General features: G+C 40.7%; 1 protein-coding gene and 1 long non-coding RNA gene across 2 annotated transcripts in view; one reads left to right on the top strand and one right to left on the bottom strand.

The window, feature by feature from the left end:
• LOC307015142 overlaps window positions 1-19623 on the bottom strand; it is a 59412-nt gene that overhangs the window by 33832 nt on the left and 5957 nt on the right. The gene's annotated exons all lie outside the window — the stretch shown is intronic.
• On the top strand, window positions 11417-16928 carry fscn2a (fascin actin-bundling protein 2a, retinal; the record flags this gene model as incomplete). The annotated part of the gene is made up of 5 exons (XM_079645132.1): window positions 11417-12239; window positions 14703-14859; window positions 14947-15068; window positions 15168-15335; window positions 16723-16928. 5 exons carry the CDS (start codon window positions 11417-11419, stop codon window positions 16926-16928), a joined length of 1476 nt encoding a protein of 491 aa, XP_079501258.1.

Raw genomic sequence — 19623 nt, 5'->3', positions numbered from 1 at the left:
ACAGACCATGGACTCATGCAGGCATGCCTATGTGTGTGTGACGTGTGTGTGTGTGTGACGTGTGTGTGTGTGTGTGTGACGTGTGTGTGTGTGTGTGTGTGTGTGTGTGTGTGTGTGTGTGTGTGTGTGTGTGTGTGTGTGTGTGTGTGTGTGTGTGTGTGTGTGTGTGTGTGTGTGTGTGTGTGTAAAAATGCCAGTCATAGCAGGATATAAAATAATTATGCCCAGCTGCCAGGCCCCCTGAGTCCTTAAACACATCCATGTCCGTTAATGGATGGCTTCGCTCTCTTCTCCTTCTCGAATATATCTAGCACTTTAAAAATATACAATCTGCTTAGATACTAGGCAGTCATAAGCTCCATGACTGGCATTTGGACATCTTATCAACATGAGTTGAAGCCCCTTGGCAACTATGCCAGGCTTTGATCAGACATTTTGGAGACATCTCTCATTTTCTTCAAACAAATCCATTGGGGTTGGTGTGCTAAATTTGAAATAAGCTCAAAGCACTAAATGTACCTTATGATAGCAGAAAACAGAAGCACAGACATATACAGTGTGTACAATAAAGAGGTGAGAGGTCTGATAAACAACCTTCTTTTCTGACTGAGAAGAAGAAGTAGAGAAAATGTTAAAGAACGGTGTGAACAAAAGAGGTGAAAGACAAATAGCCAGAGAGGGAAGGGAAGATCACAGCATGCATGGGCTGTGGTATGAGATCAACGGACAAACCTATCTGCAACCTTGGCAGTCACAAATCAGCATCCATCCTCTGAATGGCTTGTGACAGTTATGTACAGGGAGACAATTTTACCTTGTATCTTCTCCTGCATTTTTGCCTTTCTCCCTGTCTGTGGGAGAGAAACTGAAAGTGAGTGAGTAAAAGAAAGAGATAGAAAAGTCGGCCCCAGCTCATGCTGCGGAACAGTAGGGGAGAAAGTAAAAGAGAAAGACAAAGATGTAGACAAGAAAAAAAGAAACCTAAATGGACCAATTCAGCTGGCGGAGCCACACAGAGAATTCACCTGAGGGCAGTATCATGCCCTGTTTGTGTCTCCATGGAGACGGGCCTCCTGAGTGTGCGCTTCTGTACACATTGACAGTCGTCCAGCTAGCTGGTCCTGCTATTTATTTCCACACACTTTACCTCAACAGTTCAGGGGAATAAACGAGCCTGTGGTCAAAAATCTCTGCTGCAAACCGGGTTGGTGTGGACCTCTGCAGAAGCTGCTGTGTAATCTCGTTAAGGTTTAGATTAATTACACATATTGGATGCAGTTGATCATTGACTATTTTAAAGGTCACATGTCATGCTTTTCCGGTTATTACCCGTCCCCTTGTGTGTTATGAAGGTTTTTATGCATGTAAACGGTCTGCAGAGTCAAAACCCTCAAAGTAGGCTACACCCTGTAGTGAGTAAAACTCTAACACAGAAAATACCTCCCCAAAACGCCTCGTTGGTGAAACGTCATCATCCATTTGATTCTTCCGGGTACGAGATTACGTAAGCACGTACCCGAAACTAAATGGACCAATCCGTGGAACCGTTACGTTACGTCCGCGGAGCCGTTACGTTAAGCCCCCGCTGATTGGTCCAAATTGACCAATCCACGGACTTCCTCACACACACACTCAGTGCATGCAGCTCTGCTGATCTCTCCTCCCTGGCTGCAGGCTGATAACAGACAGTTTGGATCGCGGCAAAATTCTCTCTGCAGACCCATTCTCACAGCGTTTATCAACCTTTTTCTTACTCAATATCAAGCCACACTTATTGTGTGTGCTCAGGATGAGTTTGGCATGTTTCGCTGTGTATCGCTAAACAAGGAAACAACACCTCCACGGAGCTCAGCGCGATTCACAACGTCCCAACCAATCAGAGCACACTGTGCTCACAGGGAGGGTGGGGGCTGGAGCTATTGGAGCTACAACGAGCCGTCAAAGGCAGAGAGTGAAATTCAGTGAATACACATAGGCCGTTTCTCAATCGCGAGGACGCTTGCTTGGTAGCACATGTCTTCCGAGTCACTTCCTTCAGAAGCTAGGCAAGAATCCTTCCTGGCAATCGGAAAACGAAGAGTGGAACAGGCTAGCAAGTGTGCAGGTGTGCGTCATTTGAGGCGCCCCCTTACATTTTCCACCACAGATTTGGGGAAATTGGTCCGTGCGCGAAGCATTGTGGGGATTTTAAGGACGCAAAGTGTACCCATGTGCAGCCTCGAAATTACCCCAGAACCAAGGACGCGGCCTCGGTGGAATTCCAAGTATGCTGGAGATTGGAACAGTCCTTCGGCGGCACTCGATGACGTAGTATCCTTGAAATATTGGCTTGGAAGCCAGTTTCCATTTAGAAATGGCCGTAGTTTACAGAGATGCTGTATGAGAAACCAATGTGAGTTTGGAAAATTGCACAATATAAATCTATTCTAGTAGACCTCAACAATGGAATTATGATCAGTAGAAATGGCCATGACATGTGTCCTTTAAGAGACATTTCACATGTGCACATTGCATTCCTCTACTACACTCTAATATGGCTTCAATCAGTAAACTATTTTCTCAGCTGCTAAAAGGTATTTGTGGGGGAACTCTTCAGCTCTGAATATAATACGTTTAAAAGACTTCAACCAACTGGGCTAAAGGCTTGATAAAATCTTACAGTCTGGTGCTTTGAGATATTATTATATCTATAGTCCAGGGCATATCAGTGTTGTATCCTGCATGGTTTCAAGCCCTGAAGCAGTTGTCCTTAATGACAAGGCTTTTCTGTCATCTCACACTACTTCCCTCACTATCCTGACCATAGGAGTCAGATCATAGGCTCGGGATGGCCTTTATCTGGGGTCTGTTTGCCAGTGTCCGCTTACACTCCTCACTTTGGACACATGGCACATTATGGAAGTTTTAATAGGTGATCAGAGCAGCTGTTGCCAGCACCGCGATGATTTACTGTGGCTAAGAAAAGGCTTAATGACTATAGAGGAAGACAGCTCTTAACCCTTTGATGTGCGTTAGATAATGTAATAGGATCAGGTAGCCCCATGGGAAAGTTGCATGCACTAACAAGAGCATACACTATCACAAATGCTTTAGGAATACAATTACACAGTCTAAAAGCTCCTTAGTAAGAGGGTGCCAACCCCATACTGTTATACAGTAGAAAAAACAACATATGGGTTTGGCTTGTGCCACTATAGTCATTGCTTGTGACAGGCTTCTAAGGTCCCCGCATGAACACACACACACACACACACACACACACACACACACACACACACACACACACACACACACACACACACACACACACACACACACACACACACACACACACACACACACACACACACACACACACACACACACACACACACACACACACACACACACACACACACACACACACACACACACACACACACACACACACACACACACACACACACACACACACACACTTGTGTTGCTAGCTGACAGGTGGTGCATGCTCAAGGAAATACAAGCTTACCCAGCACAAACAGGCCCAGTAGGCTTAGCACATCAGCAGGAGCAATTGGAGTACTTATGCAGAAGCTAGCACTATTCAGACCATGCAACATCCATCTTAAGGATCAAAGGGCACAAATTCTGTTTGTACCTTGAAGAAACCAATATCATTTATTTTACAGTGTGTCCGACATCACTGCTGCAAACAACAGGGATTGGTCTGTTCAAACTGGCATGAGCTGAGATGGATTAAACATCTGATGATTTATAGCTTTACTAGAATAAGACTACAAGGATAAAACTATGATAGGTACTGTTAGGCTAAATGCAAATGTCAGTGGTTTAACTTGAAATCGCTAACATGTTGATGCTATTTAATGTTCATCAAGATCATCATTGTAGTTTAGAAGCTACGATTAGCTATTTAACAGTAAACATAAAAGACAGCCGAGACTGATCAGTTTATTAATATGTGCGCCGAATTTCAATGCAATCCATTCAATAACTCAAAACCACAAATGTCAACCTCTAGGCACATGCATGCTCGCACACATACATGGGAAGAGAAATAGCACACCAACATTTATGTGCAGTAATCATTGCTGTAAAAACAAAAAATCTCAGCCAACCTACTGTTTTGAACTCCAACATAAACCTCCAGCTCAGGCCCCATTAACCCATCTAGCAATGATGGCTAAATTGTCCACAAGCTCTCAGAGGCCAGCCAGGATGTAATCAAAAACAGACGGAATAATCAACAAAAATGCTCTCTATTCCGGTAAGGATGTCTCCCAAAAGCACATGAATTACATTGAAGCAGGCACTGGGACTGTGAATGATGTTGGGCTACGGGCACCAGCCAATTCACTGTCTCCCAATGCCAAGTAAGGGGATGCCAGGCACTTCCTGCTGTAAACAATCTACCCACAGACAGAGAAAGAGGGGAGGAAACCTCTGAATGAGAAACAACAGGAGACGGGAGAAGTCCCAGTTGCTCAATGAAAATTTCTCCGGTGAACAAATGTGCTCAATTTGTCAGACAAGCTACCGTAGTCATTTGAGGGAAGGTGCGTGCGTGCGTGCGTGCGTGCGTGCGTGCGTGCGTGCGTGCGTGCGTGCGTGCGTGCGTGCGTTAGGACAAATGGCATCTCTATGTAGATGAACACATAAAGTGCTCAGGGCTTATGGAGACAGACGTTGGATATACAGCTTGGCTGAGTTCAAACTACATAATAAGGCCTCTCCTTTCCTCACCACTCTTTCCTCCAAAACATTGTCTCATTTATTTACAACTGTTGGCTGAGGCAGTTGTCTTAGTTTAAATAGTTATCAGTGCTAATATTGACCTTACATGTCGCCATGAGTAGCTGTAACCTTGTTGACTTTGATCCCTGTAATGTCTTGGCACTTGCACTGTTTTGGATAATTTTGTTTTTCTTTCCCCTTGGCAACTATACTAACAATCCCACTGACAGTTTTTGCTGGGATGCTAAACAAACATGCTCCTCTGACCCTCTTAAAGGTAACCTAGGACTAACTGGAGCTTTCGAATCAGCATGGGGAGGGTTATAGTGCATGGACTGTATCACCAGGTCACAGTATTTATTCACTTGTGTGTAAATCACTCTCTTTACAGTCTCTGTGTGTGGGAATGCAGTAAAACGTAAGGGAGCCGAAATGCACTGCGACGTATGTATGGCTATTGCAGGATGGCAGAGCGTGTATATAAACCTCTGAGTGAACAGACCAACATGTGGAGACGCTGGGACACATATGTTTACACATAAATGATCATGTATGCATGCACACCCACGCACAGGCAACAAACAAAGAACACACACAAGGATGGCGAGTGTTAGCCACGCATGCAGGCTCACATCCTCTCAGATATTAGCTCACACACAACAGATGCATACCTTTAATTGTAATTCACAAGATCATTCTCTTAATACAAAAGAGACGGAGGAAATTGTGAGAATGGCATAAGAGGAAGCCTCCTATTAGCTCTGCTGTTCAGAGTAAAGGATGACATTAACATGAGCATCCAGTCCCTTGAAGCTCACCCCGTCTGCATCGGAACAAGAGCCCAGTCAGTTCACAGCTGTACGCAGGCAGCCTACAGTTTAATCAATAAGAGAACTGCTTTTATTGCTTACCTATTTACACACAACGCTTTCACTGAGAGTTGAGTTATCTTTGTCAATAATGTATTGCACTGACAGCGATGTAACCTCCAATTAAGTTATACCACCTTCTTTCTCTGCATGACCAGTTCTCGTTTTCACTCCTCGGAGAATAGGGACAGGGGGGAGGGATGGTTTAACAAGTTTGGCTCACTCTAAAAACAAATGACAGCCTAAAAAAAAAATGTGGCATTACAATGGAGAATTAAAAGGCTTGACATTTACCAAGGCTCATTTATATGGCTGCCCATACTTAGCTCATTGGCAGCCCCCATTACACTGGTAGAGCAGGAGTGAGAGGCTGGGCCGGGCAAACACAGTGGGGTGAGCCGTTTACGGCCGATGGAAGGACGGTCCTGTAGATGAATGAACACCTGGATTAATGGGGTCAGTGAGCACCAAGCTGCTGAGGAAGGAGAATCCCAGCCAAGGCAGCCATTTTACATTTTACTATACTGCACGTCTCATGGACCGTTTTCCTCTGCTGGTTTTAGGGGGGCAGCAGGTCCCACGGGGGTACAATGGAGCAAAGAAAGGACATGTTTGGACCTGTGCTGTACTGCATATAGCACATGAGTAGTGGGGGTGCGAGATATACAGTAATTATTTTGTGAAGCCATTTCAAGACAAAACCCAATGCTTGTTTACAATCATGTGTACAATCGTGAGAAAATGTTATAGTTTTGAGTCTTTCAGGAACTGAGCTCATCTGAATTGGTAAATGCACCGTTTTTAAGATAATTCATGGTGAAGAGATGAACTGTCTTGAAATCCACATCATTTTCTGGGGTGCCATTTGTTTTATTACTTAAATCATTTGAATGTCTTTTAGGAGTAAGTTGGGCCTGAAAACCTTGACTCCTCTATGAAAATGCTTTACAATGCAAGCTAAACAGGGAGGGTGCTAGCCCTTTAAATGGAGCTCTGAGTGCTTGGCAGGCTAATAGATGCAGTGTAAAGGTGCTAGTGGATGGCAACCTGAAAAATTGTCTTATCTGAAAAGGTCCAAGACAGTTATAAATGAAATAATCGCACTGGGCACATTAATCCATGTTCATGCCCGAGGGGGAGACCTCCATTCACTATTTGATCTGTGCGTGGGTGCATGTATACAGGGTATGTATGTGCACATGCGTGTCTCTGTGACCAACAAACCCCTTTCACACTTCCCCCCCCCCCTCCTTCAATCATTCTCTTTTTGAGCTAACAGTAGGTTTCGTTATTCTCTCAGGCAGGAGAGAAAAGTAAATACATTTAGGTCACAATATGCAATTTGGCATGACCACTGGACCACTACAGTTTAAATGACGTGCAGTTGTTGCTCATTATGTTCCTGGAGTGAGAGGGAGAGTTAGGGCATCTCAAGGACAGGAGAGAGACAGTCCTCTTTTGTTGAGGATTATTTCCGTCATAAGAGACCTGGTATATTAGCAACAGTACGTCCCCTTCCTCACAAAAGCTTTTTTTCAGTTTGTATTCGCAAGAAATGGTGTTCAGCTGATTTAAAGATGTCAAGCAGTTCATCACTTCAACACAACAGCATACTAGTGACTTTGTATTTTCCCTATAATTCAAGTTACACTTTCTGTATCATTCCATTTGGGTACAAAACTGTGCCTAAAGACTAAACTATAATAGGTTTTACAGTGTAACTCATTGTTGCCTGGTCATTTCCCTATTGTCCATGGTTTTTGCTACTATTTAAGAGTTATTTTATGGCAAATATAAATAATATTAAATCGTTTAACATTTGTAAAATGTTATTTTAGTGATTTATATATTTTACATTTTATATAGTCCATTATTTATCAATAAACACAATTGCTCAAGTTACTTCAGAATGAAACATAAGTACATTAATTAATACTGAACACATTTTGATTCAGCTTTTGCTTTGTGTTTAACCAGCCAAACAACTTCTTTTCATGAGGAAGTTTGAGAAAATGAGAAGTGACATCTAGTCCAGTGAATCCATTGATCAAAGGAATTCCAATTTGTGGGAGAAAACAAACTACAACTCAGTCAACACTGCCATCTACTGGTCAAGAATCTTACCAACCACTGAATCACTGCTATGTGTATGCACAGAACTGCTATGTTGATTGAAAAAATCCAAATTTCCTCTGGTACACCGAGTATTTGTAAATGATCTACTTTATATGAACTTATTATAGCCTATTATCATTCTCCTCTAATAATGTTTACTGGCCATCTGTCCCAGTATAACCAATTGTGTACTAGTACATGGCAATGCTGCCACCTAGTGAGCACAGGCTGAAAACACAAACAGAATATTTAGACAGTAATTGTGAAAGATGTGATCGGTTAACGTGAAAGATTTTTCCTCACAATTGAAGACAAGTAAAAGAAAAGTATAACCATTGCTTTGGTCAAGTTTGAAGAATTAAATGTTACCATTTTGCCGACTTTATTGAAATCAAATTAAAAACAGCTAGCTTCAAGGAATAAAAGCTAATGCAACCAATAGTAGACTCGCCTGAAGCCTAAACACATGTATGTTGTTTGTAATATATGTTTGGTCGTGAAATTGAGCCCGCATCTCCATTTAAAATCCTCTAATGCTCCCTTTGTTATTCTTCTAACTAACTGTTATTCTTCTAACTAACTTGTATACAGTACACTTTTAGTATGTACAAACGAAGGTGATGCTTTAAATGCCATTGAGGAAAGATACTCAAAATGATTAGGTCAGACTATGCGTATTTAGAAAGAAAAGCCCCAAGAATTAAAACCTCAGGTAAGTGTTATGGAAGGAGGTTTCTGAAGCTATTCAAACCAGGTGACAAGCACTTCTGATGAAGCATTAACCCTTGTGTTATGTTCACATTTCGCACCCTTTGTTCGGGTCAAATTGACCCGGGACATATTTCAGGGTTTTAAAAAAATACAGAACTAAATTCAACATGCACAATTCCTTATATATATTGTCTTTAACTCATTCCCCAACACTATAAATGAAATATATGATTAGTTTTTGAAAATACTCTTTGCTAAATCAAATTTAACAATGGAAGTTTCCATCGTTTTTTGTGATAAAAATGTAATTTATGTTAAAAAATACACTGTAATAAAAACTAGGTTTACATTTTGCTCATGCTTTTCTAGGACAAATGTAAATAAAAAAAATTGTCATTAATGTTTATTATTTTTAATCTGTCATATAATAATCAAAGCCCTGAAGGAAATAAAGCAATTTAACAGCAATTGGAACACAATAACCACACATCCAAAAGTATTTGGCTGTGAAATATAGAGAGAATGAAACATCCATATAAATTACATAGAACAGATATAAACACAAAGCCAATAAAAACAATTAACAGTCACTATTCATGAAATGCAGTATATCCGAAAAATATATTGATGAAGTGATGCTGCAGAACATCATGTGAGTCAATGGGCAAGTCCGTTTAGGAAACACATGATGTACAGAACTTTTTTGTGTGTATAGCACAGATGTACTTGTTGCAGTTGCTGCATGTAGTCTGTGTCTTGTGGTCCTTTGAGGGTCCACAGACCTCACAGCTGGCTGTGGGGGTCATCCAGCAGCTGGCTCTGAGTCAAGTTCATCTTCCAATTTGCTGTCAAATTCTGAGTTTACCTCCACATTATCCTCATCTTCAGAAATGTCTTCCTGTTCCACTTCACCGTGTTCTTCTAATGCATTCCACTCACTCTCATCCATTATTAGCTCCAAGGCTCTCTGAGCAGAATATCTTTTGGCCATTTTGCTGTTAGATAATTGTAGTTCTGCACTACACTGTTACTACACTGAGGTTGTGTCTCTGTTTAGTCCCTCCTCCGGCGTGCAGGTGCGAGGGAGACAGTGTGAGAAAATGTTGAATGTTTATACATTTCTGGAAGATCTAAAATGTTTATAATGTTCTAGGATAGTTTTGTGTACACACTACAACGGGTAAAGATCAAGGGAAAACAGGATCAAACAGCTTCTCTATGCAGCTTTGTGTGTGTGTGTGTGTGTGTGTGTGTGTGTGTGTGTGTGTGTGTGTGTGTGTGTGTGTGTGTGTGTGTGTGTGTGTGTGTGTGTGTGTGTGTGTGTGTGCTTCTCTCTGTCTGTCTGTCCTGTCTGGGTCAGATTGACCTAACCTCTTATGAAGGACATAAATACGGGTGGGCATTTTTTCACAAGTGGAAAAAAATAAAAACAATTCCACATGTCCTTCACAATAAATAAGCCCCGGCCATTGAGTTTCAAGTTGAACGAAAATATCCTTTTTTTTTTTAAGAGAAAAAACTGACATTCAACAAAAATCTAATGCCCTTTACCCTGTGTGACCTCAATAACAATAACTGTCCTCAAGCTACTACACAAATCAAAGCTTTGGGCTTTTACAACCTTTGTCTTTAGATTAACATTAGAGCGTGAACCCCCTCTGGTGGCCGAGGATCACTCTTAACTGTCAACGCTAATAGATCCCCTTCATTAAAAACATCCCTTTAATGATTATCAATTAGAAATCATACACCAAGGAATTTACGTTGTGCTTTTGAATCAAAAACGTTTGGCTTTGGTAGTTACAATTAGTTTCCCTTGGTATTACCCTCAACGTCCCCAGGAATCTTATGAAAGACGGTGGTAATGCTCTTACAAAAGGTTGCCCTTCAGGTTCTCTGTGACAAAGGTCATGGAGTCACGTCATGTATTATCAGTTGACTGACAGAATACCAGAGGTGGGTCTGGAAGGATTGTCACTAGATCTGAGAATCTACTAAGATGACAATGGAGCAAAGGCAAATGTGCAAACTTGCACATTCAAATGTATGCTATTCAAATCCCTCTTAAACTCACCTCCCAAATGTAAATGCCTCTGAAGACTTGAAGCAAACAGTATTGCTTTATAGCTCCTCTACATGTGAAAAGTTAAGACTGTTCTTTTAATTCAGTCAGTACATTATCGCTGACCTCATGAAATGTGAACAAGGCTCTTTGTGAATTTAATTCAAATCTTTACATCAAGTCTTTAAAAAGCAGAAGGTTCATTCATGGGAAGTGAACTATATTCAACATGGGCTCGTATTTACATAAACTCATTAACATAAACCATTTATTCTTTGAAAAGAGAATCAAAAAAGGGAAAAATAAGCAGTGGGGAGAAGCAAAAGCACCTTAACTCTCTGGACATTTTCGAATTAGGCTGTGGCTCACCAGCAGATCAAAGCTAGGATAATCCTAAAGCTGGATGGCCTGGCTACGAGTAAATGGACCTAAATATGAGAGTAACAACCAATAGGAAGTCAGCAAGAAAGACAAGCGTACTAATGTGAGTTACAGGAAAGAACGACAAGGGCAGGGGATGACAAAAAGAAATAGGTGATAGAAAGTAGAAGACATGGAAGAGATAACGAGAACGAATCTGTGCTGAGCTTGTACTGGGATAGGAGAGGGAGGAGGGGAGGTTCACGGTTGGTGCACTGGTATGTGACGTCAGCGGCTTGTTGGATTGAGGTGGTGCGTCCTGCTGATTTTAATCCTAACTCATTAAGATACAGGGAGCAAGTGCCTGTGCAAGCTCTCTGGGGAAAGAGAGAAAGTGACCGGAGAAGGAAGGAACACTAAACCATCCATCAGAGGAGATAAGTGGAACTCATTTACAGCTTGAGAGACATAAGACGGAATAGATCCAGCATTGTCTATTTCCGTTTCATGCCTGCTTTCCCTCATTACCCTTTCCCTTGTTTTTACTAAACTTCTTTACTGTTCAAGCATGCCCACGAACGGATTTAACAGGGCTCTGAAGCTGCAGTTCGGCCTTATCAACTATGACAGCCGCTACCTGACAGCCGAGGCCTTTGGCTTTAAGGTGAATGCCTCGGGCGTCAGTATGAAGAAGAAACAGATCTGGACCCTAGAACAGGATGAGAAAGACGGCCTGGTAGTTTTCCTCCGCAGCCATCTGGGACGCTATCTGGCTTCTGACAAAGATGGGAAGATCACATGTGGGGCAGAGAAGCCTGACCCTGACAGTCGCTTCCTTATTGTGCCTCAATCTGATGGCCGCTGGGCTCTGCAATCAGAGCCTTACCTGCGTTACTTTGGAGGTTCGGCTGACTACCTGTCCTGCTTTGCTCAAGCCATTGGGGAACAAGAGCTGTGGGCCGTCCATTTGGCTTTACACCCGCAGGCCAGCTTGCTCAGCGTGGCACGTAAGCGCTATGCCCATCTGTCTGCTTCAGATGGAGAGATCTCCGTGGACAGTAACATTCCCTGGGGAGTTCACTCCCTGGTCACCTTGGTATACCTCGATGGCAAGTACAGCCTGAAGACCTGTGACAGTCGTTTCCTCAGCAATGATGGCAAACTGGTGAAAGAGAACACCAATACTACAAGCTTTACACTGGAGCTGAAGTCCGGAAAGCTGGCCTTTAAGGACAGTGATGGGAAATATCTGACCCCAGTGGGCCCCACAGGGACGCTGCGGTCCGGCCGCTGCTCCAAGCCTGGAAAAGATGAGCTGTTTGATCTCGAAGAGAGTCATCCACAAGTAGTTTTTCAAGCTGCCAACAAAAGATTTGTCTCTGTCAAACAAGGTAATCAGTCCTGATGCAGTCTTGAGTTAAAAAGTACATTATCTAAAATTGAAAAGTTTCCTACATAAAATGTATTGGATTGTTACCCAAACAGCAGAATGATGTTTATTCTGGAAACTAAAAGGAAGTTAAAAACAAGATATGATTGTTTGCAAGTTCCTTGTTTGAAAAAAGTAGATTTTTCCAAAAATAAGGCAAGGTGAAGGCCTAACAGATGGTATGGTAACAGATGGGCGTGAAAACAATATGGCAAACATGCAGGCTAGGCGTAGCTAGATGCTAAATTCAAGCTTGGGGAAGTAAGAAATTATCACATTTTAAAAGACTGACAGCTATTTCCCAATATATTTCGTTCAATAAGATTAATATTTTTTCTACCTGTTATTCTTATTACGTTTAAATGTAGTAGTCACCTTTCCGGTACTGTTGATTTCATATCAGTGGTTCTCTTTGATTTAGTTTTCTATTCTGTCTCCTTTTAGTATTTAGTTTACCTGCATTTCTTTGCAAAGCTGCTGAAAAACTGAAACAGACTTCGGAAATTGTTAAATTTAGCAAATGTAGGTATTGATATGTTAGCTCATAGCCTAGCCCTAGCCTTTTTAAAACACCTGAACAAATAGCACAGTAGAGTACATTCTAGAGACCTTGATAACCCAAGATAGCCTGGATTTGTATTATTTCTTTCTTACAGGCAAATTAGCAAGATTTACCCGCTAATGTAGGGAAAGTTTTACTTTTATTGTCTACACGCTGCATCCAGAAAGGTTGACAGCCGTACTGTGGACGTAATTGTGGTAATGGGCTTTGTCATTTCCACTGCGTGTCCATTGAAGATTACATACAGTAAGCAGCGTGCAAATGACTTCAGGGCAGGTCTGTGCCCCTCGGGTGTCAATTACTATCATTGGACTTTAAGCCTTTTAAGCGGTTACTCGCTATTTCCAATTATCCATCGAGTGTTGGTCTGCAAATTATTTAAATCTGTGGGTAGTGGCTGCAGAAAAACAGAGCTACAGCCAGTACAGAGTTACATTATATATGTTCAGCACAATGTGTTCTGCTCTGTCCTGTATAACAATTCCAGCAAACAATGTGGGAGGACAGCGGAACAAATTGTGTTTCTGTTGCAAGTAGTTAAAGCTTTAAAATTCAATTACAAAGAAGAGCCTTATTTAACTAGCTGTACAATGTTCATTCAATATGAGCGCATATCGGAGGAACAAGGTTCTCAAATAAACATAAGACTGCAGTCATCATTATGCTTATGAATGAATACAATGCTGCATAAAGAAGGTGCCTTTCAGGGCAATATTTGTACAACCTTGCACTCTAGTCTCATAATATAGAATAAACAATTACATTTTGTATTGTAGTGTTTAGCTTGTGGCATACACGTTTTTAAAGCAACCGAGTACTGAAAGCTGCTTAGTGGGCCCTGCAGCGCAGATTTGCATTTCACCACTCCGGGAATTACAGCAAGCAAATGAACGAGGAAGGGTGGAGGGGTTACTGTGGGGGATTAGGGTTGTTACAGGCTTAAGAGAAAGGTTGAAGGATATTTCTGTGGCATCTAATTTGAACTACAGCAGACACAGTTCAGTTGCGTCTGTGTATTCTCCACCACCTAACACACGCCACCAGACAGTGTTAATACATGTGGATTAAGTGTACAAAATTACACTGGCTGTAAATCAGGCCGCATGTTTAACAGAATGGAGCAATAATTTACCATCTGGAAACATTTGCACAATTTTATGCAAAAATGTAATGCTACTGTTAGATTGATCTTTTCTTTACTTTGGACATCAAAAACACATCACGAGTTGATTAAATTAGGTGTGCTTAATAGTTAACAGAGTGATGCATAAAAACATCCGCAGCTCACAGATAGCGACAGAGCAGGTTGTTGTTTAAAGTGATTCTCTCTTCAAAATGTATTTTTTTGTATAAAACACACACTGATATGTTTGTTATGGCGGTGGAAAAAGGGCAAAACATTGCAACTATTATCCACGTCTCCCGCAAATCTTGCCAAAGCATCATGTATTGTTCAGAACTTTCCGTTGGTGTAATCCATTAGAGTGGATTAATTTTAGGAATGATGTAACTAGACCTTGAATCAAGCAACCAACCTAATTTAGTAAGGAAACACACGGCAAGTCATTAATGTAAATATAAACGTAATCACAGTTAAATATGTATTATTAATCTGCCAAATAAAATGATTTGTGACCTAGCAATACATGCGTCCTAAATAAGGAGGCAGAAGCCTTGAATGAGTCATTGAAGGTAGCACCCTGTATCATAAGGCCAACAAAAGAGAAGTGCTTAAATAATACCATGTTAAGTACACATCTCCTGAGAGAGCAAATTAAATTCAAGAGGAGGCAACCATAAAGTCAATCATATATATTGAGCAAAAGTTATAATTATGGCTGTCTTTTCTTCCCTTATTACCAGGAGTGAGTATTTCCGCCAATCAGGACGTAGAAACAGACATGGAGACCTTCCAGATGGAGATTGATAAAGAGAGCAAAAAGTCTATGTTCCGGACCAATGGTGGATCTTACTGGACTCTCGTGACTCACGGAGAGATACAGTCCACTGCCACAGAAGTGTAAGTAGCTATTACAGCTTTCAAAAGGTGAGCTCTCTTTAATGTTTTCCATGACTTCGCCCTTATGTCTTCATGCCTTTTTCCCAGGGAGGTCAACACAATGTTTGACATAGAGTGGCGAGGACAGAGAGTGGCACTCAGAGCAAGTAATGGGAAGTATGTATGTACAAAGAAGAACGGTCAGCTCTCAGCAGTCAGCGATGCAGTCGGTAAGTCCTTTCAGCCAAGCCACTTGAGATGCACTGCTGCAGGGTAAGCCTTGTAGATTAAATGCACACAAAGTGAACAGTATTTTTCCTGCATTGTAGGTGCTGATGAGTTATTCCTGATGAAACTCATCAACCGCCCTATGTTGATCCTTCGTGGAGAGAATGGCTTTGTGTGTCACCACAAGAACTCCAACACTCTGAACGCAAATCGATCAGTCTATGACATTTTCTCATTGATTTTCAATGATGGCGCCTACCATGTGAAAAGTAAGTATTCTCATGATGTGCTTGACATACTGTCTTTCAACATAACAACCATTCTGTTTTGATAGATATTCAGCATCTATTAAATCAATTGTTAATTTAAAGGTCACCTATTATGGTAAAATCCACTTTTTCATGTATTTTATACATAAACACGTGTCCTCTCTGTGCAAAGAGATTCTGAAAGTTTCAGGAAAAGAGATTCTCTCTCTTTTTGTCCTGATCAATTTATATAAAAACCTGTCTGAAAATGAGCTGATCAGATTTTGGCCACTTTATGATGTCATAACGATTGTTTGGCTTGTGTAACCATTAGCCAATCACCAACCAAGGTGACCCCCCCCCCCACACCTTATCACCTTAATCTCCTCCTAGAGTTCCATAGAGAACCGCAGTGAGGCGTCCTAAAACCCGGAAGTAAGTTAGCATTTTTTCCACGTCCGGTTCCTTCTATAAAAAGCAATGCAATTTCTCCATAGGAATTTGGAAAATAGCTGGAAATAAGGTCTGTGTTTGACACAAATTTAAGAGATAAATCACGTTTTGTTCTACGACATTAAATACATCAGTAGTGACCCCACTGGTGATCTTTGAAGAGTTTACGTGTCTGAAAAACGATGGTTGTTAACATGTGGCTGAATAGGACTACAGAAGTTGTCCAGGCCGTTTTACGTCATTACACCGAACACGTAAACACTCCCGCTAAGTGTGTTTGCCCTGTTCTGCTTGAAAGCAAGTACCTGCCTCCTGCAAACTGTTCAAACAAACGCTTCAACTTGTACCATTTAGAATCTGTATGTTTGAATATGGATCTTAAGTTGGCGTGACGTTGAAGCAGCGACCCTGCTGTAGTTCGTTTATAGCATAACGTTAGCATTTTGCTTCTAGTGACTAGATTTATGATTCGAAAATTATAAAAGTAGGGTAGACATGTGGATATTATCCGGTTGAACAAAACGTGATCCTTCTCTTGAATGTGTGTCAACCACAGACCTTATTTTGAGCTATTTTCCAAAATCCTATGGAGAAATTGCATTGCGTTTTTGACGAAGGAACCGGAAGGAGTTTACTTCCGGGTTTTATGACGCGTCACTGCGGTTCTCTATTGTGTTCTTTTTTAACCAAATATCTGTCAGTGGGGCTTTGGGAGTGGCTCCTTATTTTCATCTAAAGTAAAAGACACAGAATCAGCACTTTTGAAACAGGGCTGAAACAGAGGGGGTTTATGGGATGTTACAATGCATGATCTGTTTGGTATTTCGAGCCAAACACTTCAGAGACATGTCTTGTATATATATCTGAAAACTTTAATATATTGATGAACAACAGTATAATAGGGGACCTTTAAACAAACAGCTAACATATAATTCACCCATATGCCCTTTTGCAGGTGTGAATGGAAGGTTCTGGTACGTTTCTAGGAGTGGCCTAGTGTGCTCAGATGGAGAAAAACCAGAGGACTTTTTCCTTGAGTTCCTGGAACATGGACGCGTCGCCATTAAGAGCTCTGATGGCAAGTACCTCCGTGGAGACCAGGGAGGTACACTTATGGGTGATGGTACAAATGTTGATGTATCTTCTCTTTGGGAGTATTGATCCTTTTCAATCAGGGCCCTTAAAGAGGGAGCAGAAAGGTGGGGTGCAGGACCTGCTTTTAACAGCTCAAATGGAACAGACTGAGAGGGTAACATGTTTTCTGTTTTTATACTAGCTGCCAGGTGCCCGATCCAATGTTTTTTGTTGTTATTTTTTAACACTAAGGGCGATATGCGTGTTATTTTTTGTGAATGTTAAATGCCAACATCAAACAACACATACTGGTTAAATCATGTAATTTCACAAATCCAGAACAAAAAGCAGCTGTATCAATTCTTCAGGCTTTTTGTTTAGTATACATAATTACACTGACAACCAATTGTCTTTGAGGGCAGAGACAATGAGCAGTCACTGAACAAAGATATGTGTAAGGGTTGCTGCCTCTGCTTGTTACTGCAATTTTCAGTTTAGGCTATTCAGGAAGCTTGGCCATAAAAGGCAAAAAAGGCCCGATTAGTAATTCTGCTGAATTAACCTGGTAGAAAACACAAAATTCTACCAAAAGCTGGAAAAACCTTTGACGATTTCTCCACCTACACAATGTAGGATCAATGTGGCTGCATAGGTGTGCTGTTTTTAAAGGGATACTCATTTATATTTGTTTAGACCTATGCAAATATTTGTATTAGTATCTTTCTTCTGTAATTCCTGTCAACAATCCCACTGCGTTTTTTCACTGTTTTTAAGTTATTTCAATATTTTAAAATGTTTTATTAGAAATGTGTGGGCATTTTGAGCAATGCTAATGTACCACTGTCTTCAAAACAACAAATGGCTGGTGCCAATGGTGTTTCTATTCATCTAAATGGAGGGCTCTATTAGAGAAAAATATGAAGAAAATGAAGTGTGATGGAGCAAATAGCATCACAAAGCATCACTTCAAACACTGAAATATGTTTTTGTGTAACACAGAGATACAGAGAGTTGAACTTTTCAGGAATAGAGGATATCAGTAGAATGTCCATATAACCACACCGGAGACAAGCAAAAAACCAAAGGGGGAGCACATTTAAACTATACATCATTTTTAATGTACCAGGTATGAACACAGAAAGTGCTTCTCTGATGTTCTGCCTAGGGGCCTTAAACTATACTGCACTCTACATCCCTTTATACACTGTTCTGTGTTCAGAGTTGGGAGATAAAATTAGAAAATGTTATGGAATAGAAAAATGCAAAGGTTACTAGAATAAATAAGGCCTTTACAGCTCTGACATAATGCTATAATACAATCTAATGTGTTTGAATGTGTCCAAACAATGATTGTTTGTTTTCTGTCAGTTTGACCACACGGTGTACAACCTGAATATGTACACAATTCATCCGGTAGATTTCTGACAGTTATTCCCAGAAAGAAATACTATTTGCAATAGTTCAAGTATAATGTCTAAATCAATATTATAACCCCTAACCTCTGTGCAATTTGCAAACATTAGAGAGACATCTTTAGAAAGCAGGGCTTAAAAGGCTTGGTCACCCATGCAACCTGCAACAGCTTCCCTTCAGACATATATTAGAATGTATTTAAAAACATATATATATATACAGTAGAAATGTATTGTTGAACTGTCTTTGTTTTCTGATATGATTTTTGAAAATGTTGATGACAATAAAAACTTCACAATATCCTTGTTGACGTTTGGGACAACAGTTGTATGCCAGACTAAGAGAAGGAACCATGTCTCCTGCGTTCTGCATGTCAAATGACGAGCAAGACACTGCAAATGATCTGTTTGGACAAGGTTATCTGCCAATGTATTCAATATAATGTCCATTAGTCAGTATTATCCCACAAACAACAGATGTCTGCGAGTAAGAAATTAAAGTACTATAAATTCAGTCTGGTGCTTTCATGTTTCAGCTCAAGTATCATAGATGCAGAAATGACTCAAAAGGCCTTTTATATATATGGCATTTTTAATTTTTATAGTAGGAACAGTTCATGGTAATTGGATTGCACATATACCATTCTACTTTTACGGACAAAGCTCAAGCTGTCCGCCCGCTGTCCGCACGCCCCCACACACAGGAGGCGATAATAATGATGAAAAAACGGCTTGTTTATTATTGATTTATTTTGTATTATTATTATTATTATTATTATTATTATTATTATTATTATTATTATTAGTAACAGTATTAATAATAATGGACGAAAGCAACAACAAAGAGCTTAGGGCTTCACAAAATATAGCATAAGTCCTTCCCTATAGAGAAAAGACACAGTGAGAAAAGCAGTAGGCTATAAATACACTGGTGAGGAAATAATGACTACACAATCTAGGTGTGCTGGCTACAAGTTCCTGGTAAAGTGCTTGCTGGCACACAGGGGGACATTAATGGAACTTAAGTATTAATTATGGTTTTCCATTGAAAGTATATTAAATGTCAGTGTGCCCAAATATGTTCCCATTCACTACACTGGGTGGCAGTGTGCACCTCTACTAGTTCACTCTCTGTTAAAGTATCTGTGACAAGTGTCGTGAAAGGAGCATATCCTGATGCAATCACCATAAACACCACACCTGTTAGCAATCCAGCACACTGCACCCAGTCACCTGAAAGCTGTAATTACACTGTCCACAACTCCAGAGTTTAAATTGGAACTGGCATCAGCTGTCATTTGCAGTACAAAACACTAACAGTATTTGACTTACTGTGAAGAGAACTGGACAGGATTTCACGGTAACGTGTT

The sequence above is a fragment of the Notothenia rossii genome (genome assembly GCF_949606895.1).
Source record: "Notothenia rossii genome assembly, chromosome: 8".
NCBI lineage: Eukaryota > Metazoa > Chordata > Actinopteri > Perciformes > Nototheniidae > Notothenia > Notothenia rossii.
This window is presented reverse-complemented; position numbering and strand designations above follow the sequence as displayed.